This window comes from Anolis carolinensis, chromosome 1 (genome assembly GCF_035594765.1).
Source record: "Anolis carolinensis isolate JA03-04 chromosome 1, rAnoCar3.1.pri, whole genome shotgun sequence".
In the NCBI taxonomy this organism is placed as follows: Eukaryota; Metazoa; Chordata; class Lepidosauria; order Squamata; family Dactyloidae; genus Anolis; species Anolis carolinensis.
The window spans coordinates 187,219,769-187,239,005 of NC_085841.1; the positions used below are offsets into that span (position 1 = coordinate 187,219,769).

Sequence of the window (19,237 nt, forward strand, 5' to 3'; positions counted from 1 at the left end):
ACACTGCAGCTGGTTAACTAATCTCACACAACTTGCTTTCATGTTTTGTACAAAAAGGTGATGTGAATATATCACTGATACAGTACTTTTAGCATATCTGATGAGTTCTGGTATTTCAGCATGATAAGAAAAAATAGATTTTAAAAAAATCACAATTTAAACTATGGTACAGTTGACTCATATAGCAGCAGCCTCTTATCCCAAAATCTTTCATAGGTAAAGGATATTTATTCAATGCTATTACTTTCCAGTCTGAATGTTAGATCACTTGGTATCAGAGTCACTAAGCTAGATAAAACAGGACTTCACTAATTAAACTTGACATTTCAGCCACAATTATCTTAATTAATAACATGGCTTTACCAAGATAGTGACACTTAGATTTAGTTTTTAGTTCCTGATAGAATGATGAGTTTCTTCAATTAACTGCACCAAATTTTTTCAAAATATACTTTTCCCCAGAAGTCAGTCTTGACCATTTTGGAATGTCATTAGATGTGCGGTTAGAAGTGCCAGCTCTGCATCACAATATTCCCAATTTTGGCCTTTTCTTGCTTGTTTGGCTTACTCTCTTCTTTTTTGGTAAGGTGAAAGTGGTCATGTCTCCCTCAGGGAGAAGGGTGGAATATAAATAAAGTTGTTGTTGTTGTTGTTGTTGTTGTTGTTGTTGTTGTTGTTGTTGTTATGTCCTTTTGACTCAGATGAACTTGCCACACACATGGTCCAACTCACCAGTAAAGATGAATTTCCTAGGACTATTTTGCCAGTAAATAAACTGACTCTTGCATTTCTTCCTCATATTACAACTAGATGGAGGGCTTTTTAATACAAAAGAAAGGTGTTAAATACATGTTGAGATACTTTCATCTGAAGACTTTACAAAGTGTGGGTGGTTATGCAAATAACATTATCTAGAATGTTGGTAATACTTATGTAGCAAAACTTGACAATGGGATGTAAATATTGCATATATCTCATGCAGTGCTCGAGGCTCAATGTAAACAACTTCATGTTGCTGCTGCTGTTGTTTTTATCCTCACCATGATTTTCCACATATCACTGTGTTAAGAAACAGTTTTATTTGCTTTTCGAAGTGCTAAGACTCTTTTCTAGAAATACAGAACCCCAGGGTTCAGGGCTCGCAGAACAACTAGAACTACAATAACTACACAACCATAATACAACATAGCACAAAACTAAGTTCAGCATTCCTAAATTTAGAGTAGCTCTTTGGAGTCAGTGTCTTGTGTACAAATACGATATAAATAATAAGTATTGTACTATTAGTTTATTACATCTCAGAGATGTTAGATCAACGCCAGTAGTAATCTTAAACATAATATTTGTATAGTTATCCACTTACAGCATTTTTATCCATTGTTACAGTTGGGAATTATAAGAGTGGCTTATTTTCTAGGAATGTACTTAAATATTGTCAACCAAAGGTTGCAGGGCGGGAGAAGACTGCCAAAGAAACTCACTCAAACCGTAGTTAATTTCCCATCAAAATACTGAAAGCAAAGCAAGGATTTTTTACATTCATGACATATGCAGTTGTTTTGGACAGCAAATTAATGTGAGTACTAAAGGGCTGCTTTGTGAAGAGAACACAATAAAATCTCCAACATCTTGTTTATGTATAATGAAAGAGTATGTGTGCAAGCACATACATACACAATGTAAAATGAAGAGTGCACATTTCAGATGAAAAAGAAATGGAGAAGCATTTTTGTAAACCCAGACAAAGAAATGAACTTGCTTTTGAGATAGTTCTCTGTAATTATCTATCTAATTTAAGGCTTCATGAGTAGCAGATACTAGCATTATGATATTTGATGGCTAAAGCAGCCTTCTTCCTCAAATAGGTTTGGCTTGATATATTGTAATGTCTGAACTGCGGCTGAACTTCCTTGAATAGAACTTTGCTTGCCAAATAAGGAGATAAAGAACTCTAACCTGCTGCTTCTCTTTTGTGACCAATTACCCCTGGAGACTGGGATTTCATGGTGATGCACAGATTTAACTTTTGAAAATGAAAACAAATGTCTTTAAATAGGACTTACTTTGAAGTAGTCATGCACGAGATAGTGCTGAAGATATACCAGTGTCTGCATGAGCTCTCATGAGAGATGTTTTCATATTCTCCCCTTTGTTCAAATGGCCCAGTTTGTCGTCTTTTGATGCAACGGTGGGGAGAGAATTGTGGAGAAATTTCCCCAGGTCTTTGGTTTTTGCGGAGTTGTTAAGGACTGCCCAGATATATAGGTTTCAAGTACCATCTTATTACTATAAAATGCTCTTTCTTGCTTTCCTCCCTTGCCCTAAATTGAAGGACCTATTTTCCCCAGCACTTTCTTTCAATTACCTAAATAGCCTTAAAGTAAAAATATTATTGCTGTTCTGAGCTATATGTGACTTCATGGCTTTCCCTTTTCTCTCATAATTTAGCACGTTATGGTCATTATTTGCAAAGTCAAAGCTTCAGTGCCTTTGTATTATTATTTTGTCTGTTGATCACAGATGAGAAAATTGTATGGTGCCAAGTTTGTTTCTTTTGATGCTGTCGAAGCATCAAAAATCAGTACTTTAGTCATGGCTGTGAAGAAAGGAGTTTTTAAGAATGCTTTTTGTGAAGCAGTAGATTTCTGTCCAGATGCCTCACAATTGGAGTAAAAGGTCATGCAGCCTAAACCTGTACTCGAAGATTTACTAGCACTTATAGAAGTACTATCCTTTTCTTGGAACTACCCTATTTATTGAGGTGTCGTGTGGTTTCCAGGCTGTATGGCTGTGTTCTAGCAGCATTTTCTCAGAGGTGGTTTGCCATTGCCTTCCTCTGAGACTGTGAGTGTGACAATTCAAGGAGACACCCCAGTGATTTCAGCCATGAAAGCCTTCAAAAATAGCCTATTTGTTGTTTGCTAGTTGTAACACAATGATTTTGACAGATTGTTTTCCGGGCTGTATGGCCATGTTCCAGAAGTATTCTCTCCTGACGTTTCACCCACATCTATGGCAGGCATCCTCAGAGGTAGTGAGGTATGGAGAAACTAAGCAAGGAAGGTTTATAAACCTTATACAGCCCGGAAAACATACAACAACCCAGTTTAAGGTATGTTTCTATGTTGAAAAGCCCATGGGGAATAGAATTCAATTCAGTCTATTCCTTGGCTACCTAATTCAGGTGAAGGTTGTCTGTGTGGCCAAATACTAGACAGTTGCCTTCACTCATAAAACCAAACAGTGTTGTTTGTATAAGATTTGTAGGACCATCCATTTTCTGAGAACCATCATTCTGGTGTGAATCCAAGACTACTGCTATTCCTTGGTTCCCTGTGCATTCACAGGGAAAATGCAGCACAGGGGAAAATATGTATATATATTAAGCTTATGCATTTTGGGCTTATTAAGCTGAAATTTGGCTGTCTGATCTAAACCACTATTTTAAATCAGGATATTTGTTTGACCAGAAAATCTTTGGATGTGGTTGCCCTTTTGTAACAACATTATAAAGAGCCATTGTAGTGGAATGCTTTGAGTTTTGAACTGTGACTCTGGGAGCCCAAGGTTCAAATGCCAGCTCAAGAATAGAAATATCCTGAGGGACCTTGGATAGCCACACTCTCAGTCTCAGATGAATGCAATGGCGAACCACCTCTAAATAATTCTTGCCATAGCATTGTCATAAATTAGAAATGACTTGAAGGCGCACAACAACAATGGTGCCATGTAGATAATAATTTTGAAATTTTGTTAGCTAGAGTTTGTCAGCTGTCAAATTTCTAAAGCACTCTATTTCTTTAAATAGACTGTTACTGCTTTGTTGCAAATGATACTTTCAGCAATGTATTAATGAAAACAATGGGCTGAATTGATTGATCATTCCAGTGTAAGGCAAATAGCTTTCACATCTCCTCTCTCCCTCTCCCGCCCTCCCTCCCTCTCTCTCTCTCTCTCTCTCCCCCCCCCCCCCCCTCCAATGTTCATCTTTACTGTTCTTAGTTGCCTAGAGTTCCAACGGGAAGAAAAAGTGGGCTATACATAAGGAAGATGATGATAATGGTTCATTGTGATACAGGAGAAAACAGTATTTAAAGAGGACAATTGTATGGTCATTTCTTCTCATGCATTCAGGCACTGGCATAATTTTGCAGATGATATTTTATGTCAACAGCATTTGAATAGGAAATATTGCAATTATTTAAGAACCACAAGATCACCAAGGCATGGGGAAAGTACATTTTCCTAATAATATCACAGAACTAATAATTTAAGTGATAACTCGTTGATTGTTATTTAGACCATTTTTCTTTTTGCCTTAGTGAGGGAGAAATATTGTCAAACAGATAAAACTTTTGTCTGCAGGTGATGTATCTAGTTCCTTGTACTGTGTACCTCTATGACCCTTTTGGCAATAATGTAAATATTAATACAGTGAATTCATAATATATACTATAAAGATCATTTTTTTTTCTCTGATTGGTAAACGTAAACCTTTTGTTGTGATACAAAGGATAGTCACTAAAGGATTCGCAGACCATACATTACAATCTGTAGAACTGATTTCAATGGTTTCATTTATCCATGTCTAACAAAATATATCCTCTAGGTATTTCTAGGCCCTCCAGTGCAACTCTATGGTATTGTTGGTTTCAGAGTCCCTCAATTCATTAGGGTTTGCTACTCTTTGCAGTTAGGCAATCTAGGAACATATCCCCTAGAGGTAAAGGGGTCATTCTGTGTATACTTTAGAGTGTAAATGTGGAAAGTGTCCTGCCTCCAGGAATTTACAATATAAGTTTGAGCCATGGCAGGTAGACAAGCAAAGAAGAGGTAAAGTTGAAAAGGAAAAACAGGAAAAAATGAAGAAATTGCTGTTCAGCATGTAAAGCTATGAAACATGTCAAGTATGAAGCTGTCTAAGCAGGTTCTACATGCTTATTGTAAAGATCTTTCCCTTGTTCTCGAAGAGGGCCAGATTGACCCAGAGTCAGGACTGGAGCACAGGTTTCACTTACACTTCTGACAGAGCTTTCCAAGTGAGGCATTTTATTTGTCCCATGAGAGTAGATGACAGCCATCAGTTTAGAAGAGAAAAAGTAAGAAAATGCTCAGGGATGAAAAATGTAGCAATCTGTAACTTGCTTCTGCTGATCCCAGTCGTATTTCTGACATAGTAATGCTGGTGGTAATTAATAGAGTTGTGCAAAAAGTGGTAAGAGGGTTGTAAGTCATAAGATTGTCATTAAATCCATACTTACGTCTAGATTTACAAAGACTTCACAGTGCCGTGCCCCCATACAAACAAATGAAAACATCCAGTTACACAGTTTTCATATGAACTCTGTCACTGTTGTAAGTCCCAAATGAGTCAGCTTATTCTTTATGCACTAGCAAATTCAACTGGGCAGTGTAGGCAAACTTGTCAGGTCACATGCTATCTTCAACCTATTAGTTCTGAGGACTAAGGAAAAGGGAGGAGTTGCTCCTGGCATCATCAAGAAATGCAGCAGCCAAGAGGGCTTGGTCCCCACTGTGAAGTGAGTGGTGGGAGAGAGAGGAGCAAGCAAGCAGGCAGGAGGGAAGGGAGGAAGTGAACAAATAGCTTTAAGCTTAGCGATAGTGAGTGTAGCACGTGTCTAACAGTTGAATGTATTTGTTTAAAAGGCTATTGTTGCAAGAGATTACTTTCAGGATACCCACAGCCAGGCTTAGAATTCATTTAGGTTCATTTTCTTTGCATGTGCATAGAAATCGTTTTTAAGATTCTTACATTTTTTTTTTTTTGGATTAGTGGATCTTTCTGAAAGATGGCAGGAATAATGCCCTGCTCCTCTTCTGTCACTGAGGAGAAATTCCAGGGGGTACCTCTTTTGTTTGTTTTGTTTTTTAAAAAAATTGGGCAAAACTTAAAAAATTCCCTAAAAATCAGAAATATGCAAATGTTTCTGAAACTTGGGGGGAAGGATGCCCTGGTTATGTTATGTCATCATAGTTTTTTAAAATTATTGTTTCCAAAAAATTCAAAATTATTCTAAAAATTAGTGGATGAACAAAACGTTCTGAAACTTGGGGGGCTTAGAGTGGTAAATGTGTACTGCAATTGTAGCAAGTTTCATTCTGATAGCCCAAAAACTGAGGGAAGGAGGAGCTCCATTAGTGTCCCCATTGACACAAATGGGCAAATAACGTAAACAAAAACTAATGACTTTTTTGGAACTTGTAATAGATCTGACACACACACCTTACGATTTTTCCAGAGTACTTTAGACTCAAAATGGGGCTCGCACAAATTTTGTTAAAACAAACAATGCAGTTTTTGAGCTATTCACACCCCTAGTAATTAATGTTGCAATGTATAATTTGGGAAAAATAAATGACACATTTCTTGTCCTCTCAGTTTACTTAGCACCATTTCATCACCATAACTTGGAAAACTGTTTGGAATGAGGACTGCTTAATTCTTGAACATAACATATCATACTAATAAAATACAATTAGGCTTACTTAACTGTCTTCCTTTATTATAGGAAGGGCAGGATCCTAGATCACAAAGTTAGCCACATTCTATGTTTGTAATGTTTTAATGTTTTACATTCCTGGTCTGTGACTGTAATAATAAAAAATCATTCATTCAACCCCTTGTTGAACTCTGGATTGCTGGTTGAAGGGGACAACAAGATTGCAAGTCTGAATTATGACATTGTAACTTTAATAAGATACCAGCCTATGTTTCTTTTCTTTACTGCTTAAATTAAACGTAGTTAAAATACTTTGCTTCAATGTAGCTATAATGTTAAGTCTTCTAACCAGGCAATAATGTACAAGAACTGAACCTATACAAAGTTTCGATTCCTGCAGAAGGATATTCAAGTTCTTCCATTATTTTCTTCTAGCTCACTGTTGAGTGGGTAGAGGAGAAGACAAGCTTTCTATCCTCTCATTTATGAGAGAAAGCACTCTCTGCTCAGAAATAGTTTGGGTATGCTTGTGTGCAATGAATTGAACAAGGTCAAAAAAGGCTTTATTTACTTTCTTTTTTTCTAGTTTTTTACTCTGACTTACAAAATGGGGGTAAATAAAGCAACATCAGGTCATGCTTGTTTGGCTCCAGTATTAAGTGTTATCTTCTTGAAGACTTCTGAGAACAGAGATATGAAAGAGATATTAAACACTTGGGCAACCACATTGTGGTTGGACTTTCTGAGCATTTGCTTTTTATTGGAAGCACAGATTTATCTGAGTTGGGTAGGAGCTGTTTTAAATTCACATTTTAATATTTCACTTTAAAATGCACATTTTTAAATTCTTTTAGTGTTCAGCACACTCATCTTCAGAAGACTGGGATCCTGCTGCACGCAGTGAAGTGCTGACGTCTCAGAAAACAAAATTCATTTTCAGGTATGAACACATTTCTATTTCAGTTGTATTGTGCCTTATCTCTTCTAGACTTCAAATAAATTGGTACATCTTTGTAGGAGTCTGCGTATATACATATGCATTATGACACCATAGCTATATGAGATATTCCCCCTTAAAACAATTAGTTTTAAGGGGATTGGCAGTACATTAAAAAAAGTTCATACTTGGAGAAAATTATGATTGATTTGAAAAATTCCTCCTTGTTCTCCTGGAAGCCAAATAGACACAACATGGGAAAGTTATGTCCAGATTGTCATGTAGTAGGATGAGAGAAAGGAGGAAGGGGAGGGAGAGAGTAGTGGCTCCATGGGAGAGAATAAGTGAAAGGAGAAGCAAGAGAATATAGGTGGAGCCACTGTGAAGACTAGTCCGCGACTTGTTGATTCAACTAATGACATTGCTACAATCAATATATATATATATATATATATATATATATATATATATATATATATGCGCGCGCTGTTGTTTTTAACCCTACATTGTAAAATCATGAGAGTTTTGATTCTTTTAGTGGTAATAGAGGTTAAAATAGAATAGAAGTGGACCTCAAGCACTGTACATCATTATTATGTCCTCTCCCTTGCCATAGATAGTTTATCTTGCATTGACATGTACGTGATCTGTTCATTCCACATGGTTCTTTATGGCATGGGAAGCAGCACATCTTATATAAAAATTGGATCTGAGGTAGTACAGTTTACCACATAATGTTACCAAGAAAATGTGGGTAGTGCTTGCTTTTATCAGTTGGTAAAGGTCCTTCAAAATTTGTTTGAATTCCCAATTTTTTTTTCTTTCATACAAAAAGTTTCTTTTATCTTGTTTTTGCTCCCACATGACCAAGAGATTGCTAATGTTCTCCAGGTTGCAGAAGGATATCTAGTACTTTTCCAGAAAGCTACTGCATGTTTTCTCCCTTTAAATAGGACATTGTAACACTGCTTGATCTAGACTAGTATCTGGGCCAGGTAATTGTTGAATTTGTAGCTAGTGAGCTTTGTGACTTCAATGGGGGATTTCTTACTTTCCAAAAGGGTACTTTTCCTATGCTCTAATTATGTCTGTGTTCTTAGCAGCAGCATTTCCTTGGAAGTGAGCAAACATACTCCCAGTGGGTAGCTTCCTGACACTAATGTGATAGGGGCAAGAACTCTTCTAGCTGATCCCAGTATCATATGAGAGGAACAGTTTTGTACCTATTTGGACAATATCACCGAGAAAGGTCATTGACCTCTGTAAAAAAAGGGCTACAGTTTGATAAGGGCTAAACTCATCCCCTTCTTGAGAAAGAGTTGCTTAGCATCTGACGTTGGCTATAAAACAACCTCCTCATACAAGAGGGAAAATCTAGCTGATTTTGTAATAGGTGGGCATTTGAAACCTGGTCTTTCTGGAACACAAGACTTTATTTGGTTCACAACACTGGCATTTTCCCTTTGCATTGAAGTGGGATATATCACTTTGACCTTCTCCACTGCCCCAATCGTAATGTGTTAAATAACACCAGTATATAATCATAATTGCCTCAACAATCCTTACTCATGGAAAGCTCTCATCTTTACCATGCTTTCCTTAAGTATCACATCATACATCGTATTTCTTTGGCTAAGCCAAATTAAGAAGAACAAGGTCTAAATAAGAGCATTAATTTGAGGAGGTAGTGGGTAAAAGATGTAGTAGATGGCATGGCTGATCTCTGACCCACTGATGGCTTTGAACTGTAGAGGAAGCGATATTAAGGAAAATGGGGTGATGTTTGTGGTAACCTTTCTGTATAGCTGCCATCTTCAATTATGGTATATTAGTATTATTCGTTTTGTCATTCTTGAATGCAAAGATCTCTGTGGCCATATCCCTAACTGACAGAAGTAAGTGAGCTTCCTAATCAGATAAAACTTGCCACCTACAATATTCTGATGGAAAATACATATATCTAAGCTTTGAGTTTCAACAGTGAGGACAATTGTGCAGGAAGTGAAAACCCTGCACCCTCTTTCAGGTTCCCAACTCTTTGTGTTTTGTCATTTTAGGAAGTTTTAAAGAAAATCTCCGTGGCAGTATTAAAAGCTTCAGTTGCTTCGATTTACATTTAACACACCGATGTCTTAACCCAAGCTTCTGTTCATTTTTTGTTTGATTTCCTGTCAAGATTTCAGTCAATTTTCAATTAATCCTTTCAGTATATGCCTACCTCCTTATCTCTCTTATTTTCATCTGATTGTCTTGCTAAATGTACTGGATTTGTCAAGAAGACAGTGCTAAGGAATCATCAATTTTCCCCCAAAATATGAAAATAATTTCTTACACATTTATAGAATGGTGGAATAGACATAGAGGAAGACAAGATTGTTTTGTTTATTAGCATTGTAAGAAATTGGGAAGGAAGGACTTAACAACAGATCTAAGAATAAGAGGTTTGCTATAAAAGTAAGCCTAATAAAACCAAATACTAGAATATTTAATGTGCTCTATAATAACTAATGACTCCAGGCACTCTTACATTTCCATTTCTCAAATTCCCATTCCTTCCCAGGACTTCTTAATTGAAAGATGTTAAAAATAAAACAGTATTATGCTGTGGTTTAGGAATGTGTCACCAGCCATGAAATTCCACCCCACAGCATTACATGTGGAAAAAGAAATGTAATTTTTTGCAAGCCTAATTTTTAAACATGTTTTTCCATAGTAAAAATAGTCCTGCTAATGAAAAATTAAACCTTGACCATTAGAAAGCAGATACTTGGTTTATTAACACTTTATTCATTGGAATGTGTTCCTTCACCATGTGTTCTATCATGGCCATTACTGTGCTTGCCTTTAATATTGTTTCAAACAGGATGTGAGGCCAATTCTGAATCCACTTTTTTCAAAGTTCACTGATTACATTAATAAACGGAACTTAAGAATGCAAGGCTTATTATGTCAGTTCATTTAATTCCTATTTCGTTCCCATCTATCTTATTGATGGCAACATGGAAAGCAGAGATAAAACAACATTACCACCCTAGTTGAAGGCAATGTGCATATATTCTGAATGGAGTAGAACTTAGAAGCACGAGGTTTTAATGGCTGACAAATATTTAATTTTCTGACTTCATATTTGACTTCATTTGTTCCTCTATATCCACAGATTTAACTATCCACAACTTGGAAATATTTTAAAAAAATATTTCCAAAAAGCAAATCTTGATTTTGCTGTTTTATATAAAATACACCATTTTACTCTATAATGGGACTTTGAGCATCCATGGATTTTTATATCCACAAAAGTCTGCAACCAAACCCCATCAGACACCCAGGATAGATTTAGACTCCACTATATCCCAAGATCTGATCTGAGATTATCTGTTTTGAACTGAATTAAATGAGAGCCCTTCCACACTGCCATATAACCCAGACTATCAAGACAGATAATCCACAATATCTACTTTGAAGTGGATTATTTTGAGTTCACGCTGCCATATAACCCAGTTCAATGTGGATTTTATACAACTGTGTGGAAGGAGCCTGAGTCTCCACTGTCATATAATCTGGGATCAGATTCTGGGGTATAGGGCAGTGTAGATCCAGCCTCAAAGGGCATTATATTCTATTCATTGGTCTAGTTAACTGGTTCTCAATAATTGATCCTCCAGGTGTTTTTGACTTTAACTTCCAGAAATCCCAGCCAGTTTACCAGCTGTTAGGAATTGTTGGAACTGAAGTCCAAAACACCTGGAGGACCAAAGGTTGGGAACCACTGCTCTACCTTCAAACAACTCTGAGGAGCACACAGATTGTATAACCATCAAAAGAGTTCATTTTCACTGCTTTTCTCAGTCACTCAGGTAGTGTTTCACAGTATATGCAACATCTTAAATGGTGATGTAATTATGTTTGCAAAACCCCCTTCAGATCACAGTATCATACTTTCTATGCAATGAGAAGAATGTTATGGACCACCCCTGACCTTTCCTGTCGCTCACACTTACCTTGTTTTTTTGAAAAACATGTTGCCTGAAAAGGCATTCTGAAGATAGCAGTTTCTGTCAGGTCTAGCCTTCTGCTTGTCTTATAGATTTAAATACAACAGAATAATTACTTTCATTTGCATTGTTTTGGGGTATCTTTTCTTGTTCTGGGCAAAACAAGTTTAACTTAATCCCCTTGCTTGGGTATTTTGATGGTGTGCTTTAAGTCTCTTACCTTGAGTCTATGAATGAGGGTCATGTCCCTGCTGCTTCAGTGTTAGTTTGTTTAGAACCTAAAGATGAAATCAACATGCATTTCTGCTTTCACTGTATGTTTTGGCAAAGTTGTGCAGTGATGTGTTGCAGAGTGAGTTATCTGATTATGCCCTGTGATGAGGAATTTGGAAGAGAAGCCTACTTGAACAGCATTATCCAGACATAGGTTTTGCGTGTCTTGCACAGCTTTTTCAGCTTAGTCTGAGATTTCTTTCAAGTCTGAAAGTTTAGTTCAGCCTTTGTATGAGGTGCAGTACTTGTCTGGGCAGCCTGCCAATTATTGCACACTTGACCACAACAGCTGTTTTTCCTGTTTTGTTGCCTGTTTAATTTCCTGCAGTGTTGTGGATTTAATCAGTAGATAATGCTTTGTGTTGATTGACTCTGTTTCCTGATTACCTTGTATGACTTCCCCTAGGCTGTCATATACCACACTCAAATATCAGCCTTCGCTAATAAATTCCTTGGGCGGTATCTGATCAACATCAGGTATAAAATAGAAAGTGCACCAGCTGCTACCTGAAGGATTATGTAGGCCTGAAGGGAACCTTTATTCGCATTACATTGTGGTCTGACTGTATTATTATATATTAATGATGAATATACTGGCTTTTTTTGGATTATTTGAGTTGATTGAGATGGTAGCCATCTTGTGAGCATTACTGGATTTATCTGTACTTGGTTTCTGGTTAGAAATCCCTGTTGATCAAAGGCTGGGCTTGCACAAGGGATTATTTTTCTTTCTATTAGATGTACACATCTCTATATGCTCTGGATTCTCATTGTTATGTCCGCTGAAAATAGCCAGAGCAGACTGGTACTGGCACATTCTCAGAATATGTTTACATGACATCTAAGTGTTTTTCACTACTTAGAAAGAATATAAATTTGAAGATGCAAGGTCAGCAGGGCTCATTGTTTTAGATATGATTTGGGTGAATTATATATATAACTTGGAGAAAAAGGATTAGAATGGTACATTTTGTACACTGCTATTTAATCTGTGCACAAAAAGTCCTACAGTCTACTCAGTGAATTCAAATATACACGTTACATTAATATATATATAAACTAACTATGGGCTTTATTGTAGATACATTTTTGAATTCTGCCTATTCCTGATTTAAATTCTCCATCACTCATGTTTCTTTAATAATAATAATAATAATAATATAATAATAATAATAATAATAATTTTATTTCTTGTCTACCTCTCCTCACAGCTCAAGGTGGGTTACAATATTGCTAAAACACATAATCAAAACACATAATCATTTAAAAACACTCTGTAGAACACACATATTAAAACATATTCCCATAAAATACATATTAAAGTACACAAAACAAAAGTTAGACATAAGAATGGAAAACTATCTGGGTATTTATTTCTTCTCTCATCCTCATCCCCACCCAAAGAGATTTATTTTTCCTTGCAGGGAATGACATCTTTTTCATTAAAGAAATAATGGAAAACTTAGAGTGCTTTTGAAGAAATAATTTATTTTAGTATGAATTTGCCAATGCCATGACATCATTTTGTGTTCCTATTTTGAGTAAGCAATAAGGATTCTGGAATGCAATGGCCAGGCAGGCTTAGACTTGCTTATGTATCATAATTGTGTTCTGCTGAAATTTCACAGATGAAAATAGGATGGCCTTTAACATCCTTGATGCCATCTCCAGTGTGACTGCTTAAGGAAGGGATATTATTAAATATCTCTGAAAATTCTTTCCTAATTAAATCACTAACATCTCCTTCACCACTATAAAAACAGACTCTTTTAATTCAGATTTTTTAAAAAATGTAGCAATGTTAATATTTTTTCTTGTATTGACACCTTACCTTATGAAATATATGCTGAAGTTTTTTACTGTGCAAAATCAGTAATTCAAAGTACATCAGTGTGTTATCAATAAAGCAGGATGGATCTCACCAACTGCAACCTGTTTATCACATGATATCTTACATTTACATGTGTGTTTAAATTTAGAATAAATCAAATCTGACCTCTCACCAGAAACAGTGATGGCTAAGATGAGACTATTGTATTTTGGACATCTCATGAGATGACATGACTCACTTAGTGGTAGGTAAAGGGGAAGGCAATAGGAAAAGAAGAAGATAGTATTACAGCTGAATTGAAAGAATCAAGGAATCTTGGTGGTCTTTCATTCATCACTTGAAGTCTACTTGATGGTAGGCAACAACAACAACAACAACAACGCAGATGTAGTGGTAAATTGCTCACTATATCAGGGATAAGTGATTGCAATTTTGAAGTGAATATTGATGCACTGCCTTCTTTCATGTTGGGAATTCCATGGATCTGGACATAGATAAAAATTGTTATAACTATATCTCTATGAGGAACAATGCTTGAGTATGTGGTGTTTGCCACATTCCATTTGATCAGCCAGGATTTTTGTTAATATTTGTATAAAGCTATTGGATAAAGCCATCAGGGATTTGAGAAGTCAGGGCCAGATGAAGCTGTACTTGACCAGTGCCAGCTATAATGTGCTGAATGAAGACAAATAAACAAGATAAAAATGGCAGGAGTGAGGCTCTGCAGATTGATACCTTCCAGGTTTGGAAATTGGATGAGTGACTTGTTCTGAATGGACCTGATGGACCAGGTCCAACAATATGTCCCACTGCCAGCATGGTGGAAATATATTCAGAGCTGGCCATGATGGAAAAAATAAAATACAATTTTAAAAATCTGTAAGAAGAAATACTGTATTGGCCAACCGCATTGAACAAAACACATCATGCAAGCTTTTGAAGCTCTGTGGACTTAAGAAAATACCAGATTTTGTTGCATCAGGAGGACCCCAAACAAGAGGGAATGAAGGATGTGGACTTAACACTTTGCGATTTCTACCTCCAAAAAGGGTAACTTTCTTTTAGACAATAGATGCCCGATCACCATCTCCCAAAGCAGTTGCTTTACTCTCAGCTCAAGAATGGAAAATTGCAATTTATTAACACAGGCTATTACCCAAGATTCACAGAAAAGAACAACAACAGATTGGTCAGCAATGATGCAGTTTATGAAACAGGAAAAAATGAATTAGTTGGAAGAATCCACATATTGAAGTAAAACCAGTTCCTTAGACCAAGACATGAAGAGGGCATAACACCAAAGCAAAATTAGAAACATGATAGCGAGAGAAAACTTACAGAGAAGATTGGAAGTTAAACAGTTTTTTCTTTTTTTCTTTTCCTTGTTCTTTCTTTCTTTCTTTCTTTCTTTTTTTTTTTTTTACTTTTGGACTATATTAAATTCATTTTTTTCTATTTTCTTCTTCTTTTCTTTCCCTTTTCCCCAATTTTAACATACAGTAAAAAATTACTATTTTGTTCTTGCAATAAAATTATTTTAAAAAAAGAATAGAAAAAGGATTGTCAGTGGTCAGCAAAAGATATTCAAAGATGGGCTCCAAGCTAACCTAAAAAAAGTGGGATAAAGACCAAGAACTGGGAAGTCCTGGGCCTCTAGCGTTCTAACTGGCGGTCAGTTGTTACCAACACTGCTATGAATTTTGAAGAGACAAGAATAAAGTACAAAAGGGAGAAACGTGCCAAGAAAAAGGAAAGTCAAGCTAACCCTTGTCATGACTAGAAATCTGTGTCCCAATTTTTCACAATGATTTGGATCCAGAATAGGTCTGTACAGTAACTTATGGACACACCTCCAAGACTCTGCCTTGGAAGACAATCATACGTGGTCACGATTGATAGCCTATGGTAATGAATTGTCTGAGTACCTGTGTAGCGCTTAAAGTGAAATGTATCTGATTGCATTGCGATCCCTCCATACCAACTGAATTACAATAGAGACATCTGGTACAAAATATAGCCCTGTAATTGCTGTATGTCTTCTAAAACATTGTTTGCTTTATGAAGAAGCCAGTGGAACTTGAAAAGCTTGTACAATGTATTTTGTGCATTTTGGTATATCAATAAAGGTGTCATACTCCTTTTGTGTTTTAATTTTGCCAACATGTTGTGTATGTGGGAGAGAGTGTGTGGAAGATGGTTAAAGACTGAATGATGGAGAAAAGAAAAAAGGGAAAAAGAGGAAATCAATAATAGAATGTCAGGTGAATATGAAGTAATGGATTGTAGAAGGTTTATTGTTAATCACATTTTACTGTTTCAAAGTTTATTTTGAAGAGGCCTTGCTCCTAAAGATGATAAGATAAAGTTAAAGGGCAGAAAGTCTGAGGGAGAGGAAAAGAAAAAAAAGGAAGACCCTAAACCACCACCAAGTCCTCTGTTTGCTGTGTTGGATACTTCCTTCTCCTTAGAATAGCAATCTGGTGGCAACTGGACAGAAATGTTGGGAACTGGAGACCCTGTGTACATTTATGTTCCAGGAATTTTCAGACAGCACTTAGCTAATCAATATAGCTATATGTCAATGTCATTTAATCATGCCAAATTCTGATGCCATTTTGTGACTAACTCCACCCCTCTATACAATTTTGTGAATAGTGGGCCTTGAACAATCATTTAATTTAGTGTGATACTGTCCTAAACCACAGAGATAATAGAAGTTTACATTAACATGTAAAACAAGCATGAGTGTCAGAAGGGAACCTGCTGCCACCACCACCTCCTCCTCTTCCTTCTTCTGGAAATAGAATGCCTTAAATGTGAACCTCCTAAAATTTATTATGGGATTTTTTTTAAAAAAAAAGTTGGATGAAACTGTGTGTAATTTTATGTGGCCAAACTCGGCTCCAGCCCAGCCTCTAGTCCACATGTCTGTAGTTTGTTTAGTGAAGAGATTGCCATGAAGTCTGCCTCAAAACAAGTCCAGCTTGGATTCATTTGGGAAACTTGTGGCATTACCCAAACTGCATAGAAACCCATCTGGATTTAGTTTCTTTTTTGTATTAGACTTCTTTTTATCATTTATACTGTTAATATAGAATCAGGCCAAGTCTTGTCCTGCCCATGATTGGAAGAAGTAGCCAACTATTTTTCACTCACACACATGTCCCATGTTTTTCTTTCCATTCCCTTTTATATCCTCCCCCCAAAAATGCCTGATACTGAATAATTTACAATATACAGCAGTTAACTTTTATTGCATGCTGTTACAGATTTTTTCTGCCTCACAGAATCAGTATTCCTGGTTTTCCCAGTTGACTACCAGGCCCCAAATTGAGGACTATTGTCCATTCTGGCACAGACCTCTGTGGGCTGAAGTTTTAACTTCATGTGAAGGCATTTCAAAACCAGCAAATGATGGGAGCAGACATTTTTATTTTTTGAAGAGAAATTTAAAAAATGGGGAGCACATAACAAAATCAAAAGAAACTGGAGGCACATCTCAAAGTGCTCAATGGATGGATACTTTATTGTAGAAAAGACAAACCCGTTTTGACATGTATATACTCTGAATGGACTTCTTCAGGGACTATATATGGTAAAATTTAACCTGGGGAAATTTTATTTGCATTTTAACCACAGAAAATACTGCAGCTCAAATTCCTACACTATATACTAGACAAGAAGAACATATGAACAAAGGCCAAAGGTTATTTTATTTTATTTCCTTTAGACCAGTTACAAGTGTCTTTGAAAGTTATTTAACAACCCCTTTTTTCTGGCCATCTGCTGAGGTAAGAATTTTTTAGCCTTAGTTTACATATTTCTCTCCTCCCCACCCCCCTAACCCCCAGCAAATGGTGTGTGAGTTTGAAGTGCAAAAAACTCTGAGGCCTTATTTTCAATACTGTAGGCAATGCACAAATCCTATAATGATTTAATTTAATGCAATTGTATGTACTATTTAATTATTTATATTTATGTGTTGTCTATTTTTAGAATTATTCATAGCCCCAGGCTATATAAATCCACTGATAATACAGTACATACAAGACAAAATGTATTAGGCTTTTAAAAACTGATAAGACATCTTTCAACATATTAACCATGCCTCCATTTTCTTCTTTAGATTCTTTTTAGCCATTGCTTTCTGAATCATCTTCTTTCATTATTACTCTTTCTAGTTCCATGATCTTGGTTTTTGATTTGCACACAGGGGAGAGTTGACTCACAGGTTCATTCAGGATTCCCACTTCTTTCTCAGTGTCATTTTTTTTGGTGCAGATTGAATTTGGATGTGTTAAAATGATTTGTGAGTGCTCCGCTCAGGGCCTGTTTTCAATTCTACACTTATACTCCATTCAGATATATCATCAGTGAGTTGTGTCGAAGAATTCAGCTGTATAATAAATAAAATGCTGCAGTCACAGAGAGAAAGGCTGTATTGAACTCCAACTAATTCAGATAAGAAAATAATTCTAATGAATTATCAAAACTGCCAGTACTCTACTGCTTTGTTGGGTGACTGGTGAGCTACCAAAGTTACTCACCGAATCATCTTAATGGCCAGTGTTCTTTGGTTCTGCCCTGATCTTGTCACGCAGACTAATCATTGGGCCTCAGGATGAAAGAGCTATTAAAGATTCTTTGTTTTGGCTGATAGGTTGTCTAAGCAACAATGGTTGTGACATGTTCCAGTGTATTTTTTGGTTCTGATTCCATAGCACAAATTGTAGTGCATGGTTTCCCTCTGCCTTCTTTTTAGAAAGTATATCTAATATGTAACCCACACACAGGCCAGGTTCAGATTTAACTCTCAACCACATTATACAACTCTGACTGCTGGAAATTCAGGTTCCAAAGCTATCCCTATCCGATACTCTGGCATGTTATTGAATTTGCATAGATACAACTTTGGTTTACGATCCTGGCTTTTGAGTAAACCATGGTTTATATTAGATACATTTTATCCTTTATTCTGTCCAACATGAAGTGAATGTTTCTAACATCCACTGTGTCATCTTTCAAGGGTAGAGAGATTCTAAGATGTAGCTGCATCTGAGCCAGAACACACTGTGCAAGTTGGTTATGCCTTTAGTACTACCTTTAGTACTACCAAATATCCTTATATATTAGAGTTGGGCAAATTTGGCCCTCTGGTTTTTTTCCTCTTAAAACTCTTTTCAGTCATAGAATAGCTCAAGGTGAGAGATTGTGGTATTTGTAGTTCAAAAAATCTGTAAGGTTAGAGTTACTCATCCATGACATAGTAGGAATAATGCAGTAATAAAGCTTACCAGACTTGAACACATTCAAGTTGGTATACTTCCATTCACTTACATTTAAATATGTTGTGAGTATTTGGCAATTGAAACTGGAATTGAAAGATATGATCCCACTCTGCTGTCCATAGATTTTCCCTATTTGCAGCATCTTTGGTGTCCACCAAGATACCATGTATTTCATGCCATATAGGTTCTTAACCTCATAGAAGATTGTAGGTGAGATGTTTTGTGGAAATATTAATAGATATTGTTAGGATTGGAAGAAACCCATGGGGGACATGGAGGTAAATGCTTCCATCAGACATATTTCTACTTGGTCTCTTTGGAAAATAACCATATATGTTTCCCTCTTTTATTCCTTAGTGATTTGACAAGAAAAGTGGAGATATCTGGTGAAGATGGCCCTCTAGGAATCCATGTGGTACCATACTTTTCATCCTTAAGTGGAAGGTAAGTTT

General features: G+C 36.4%; 1 protein-coding gene across 4 annotated transcripts in view; it reads left to right on the forward strand.

The window, feature by feature from the left end:
- Nucleotides 1-19,237, forward strand: part of pard3b (par-3 family cell polarity regulator beta) — a 691,700-nt gene that overhangs the window by 249,292 nt on the left and 423,171 nt on the right. For 3 of the 4 annotated variants that reach the window (XR_010002345.1, XM_062969128.1, XM_008114949.3), the window contains exons 5-6: nucleotides 7,316-7,401; nucleotides 19,143-19,229. Coding sequence is in view for 2 of the 4 variants with exons in the window: in XM_062969128.1 (XP_062825198.1) it covers nucleotides 7,316-7,401; nucleotides 19,143-19,229 (173 nt within the window). In the remaining 2 variants the exon portion in view is untranslated. Of the gene's footprint in view, nucleotides 1-7,315; nucleotides 7,402-11,230; nucleotides 11,253-19,142; nucleotides 19,230-19,237 lie in introns of those variants that run through there. The other variant, XM_062969129.1, reaches the window with a different exon arrangement.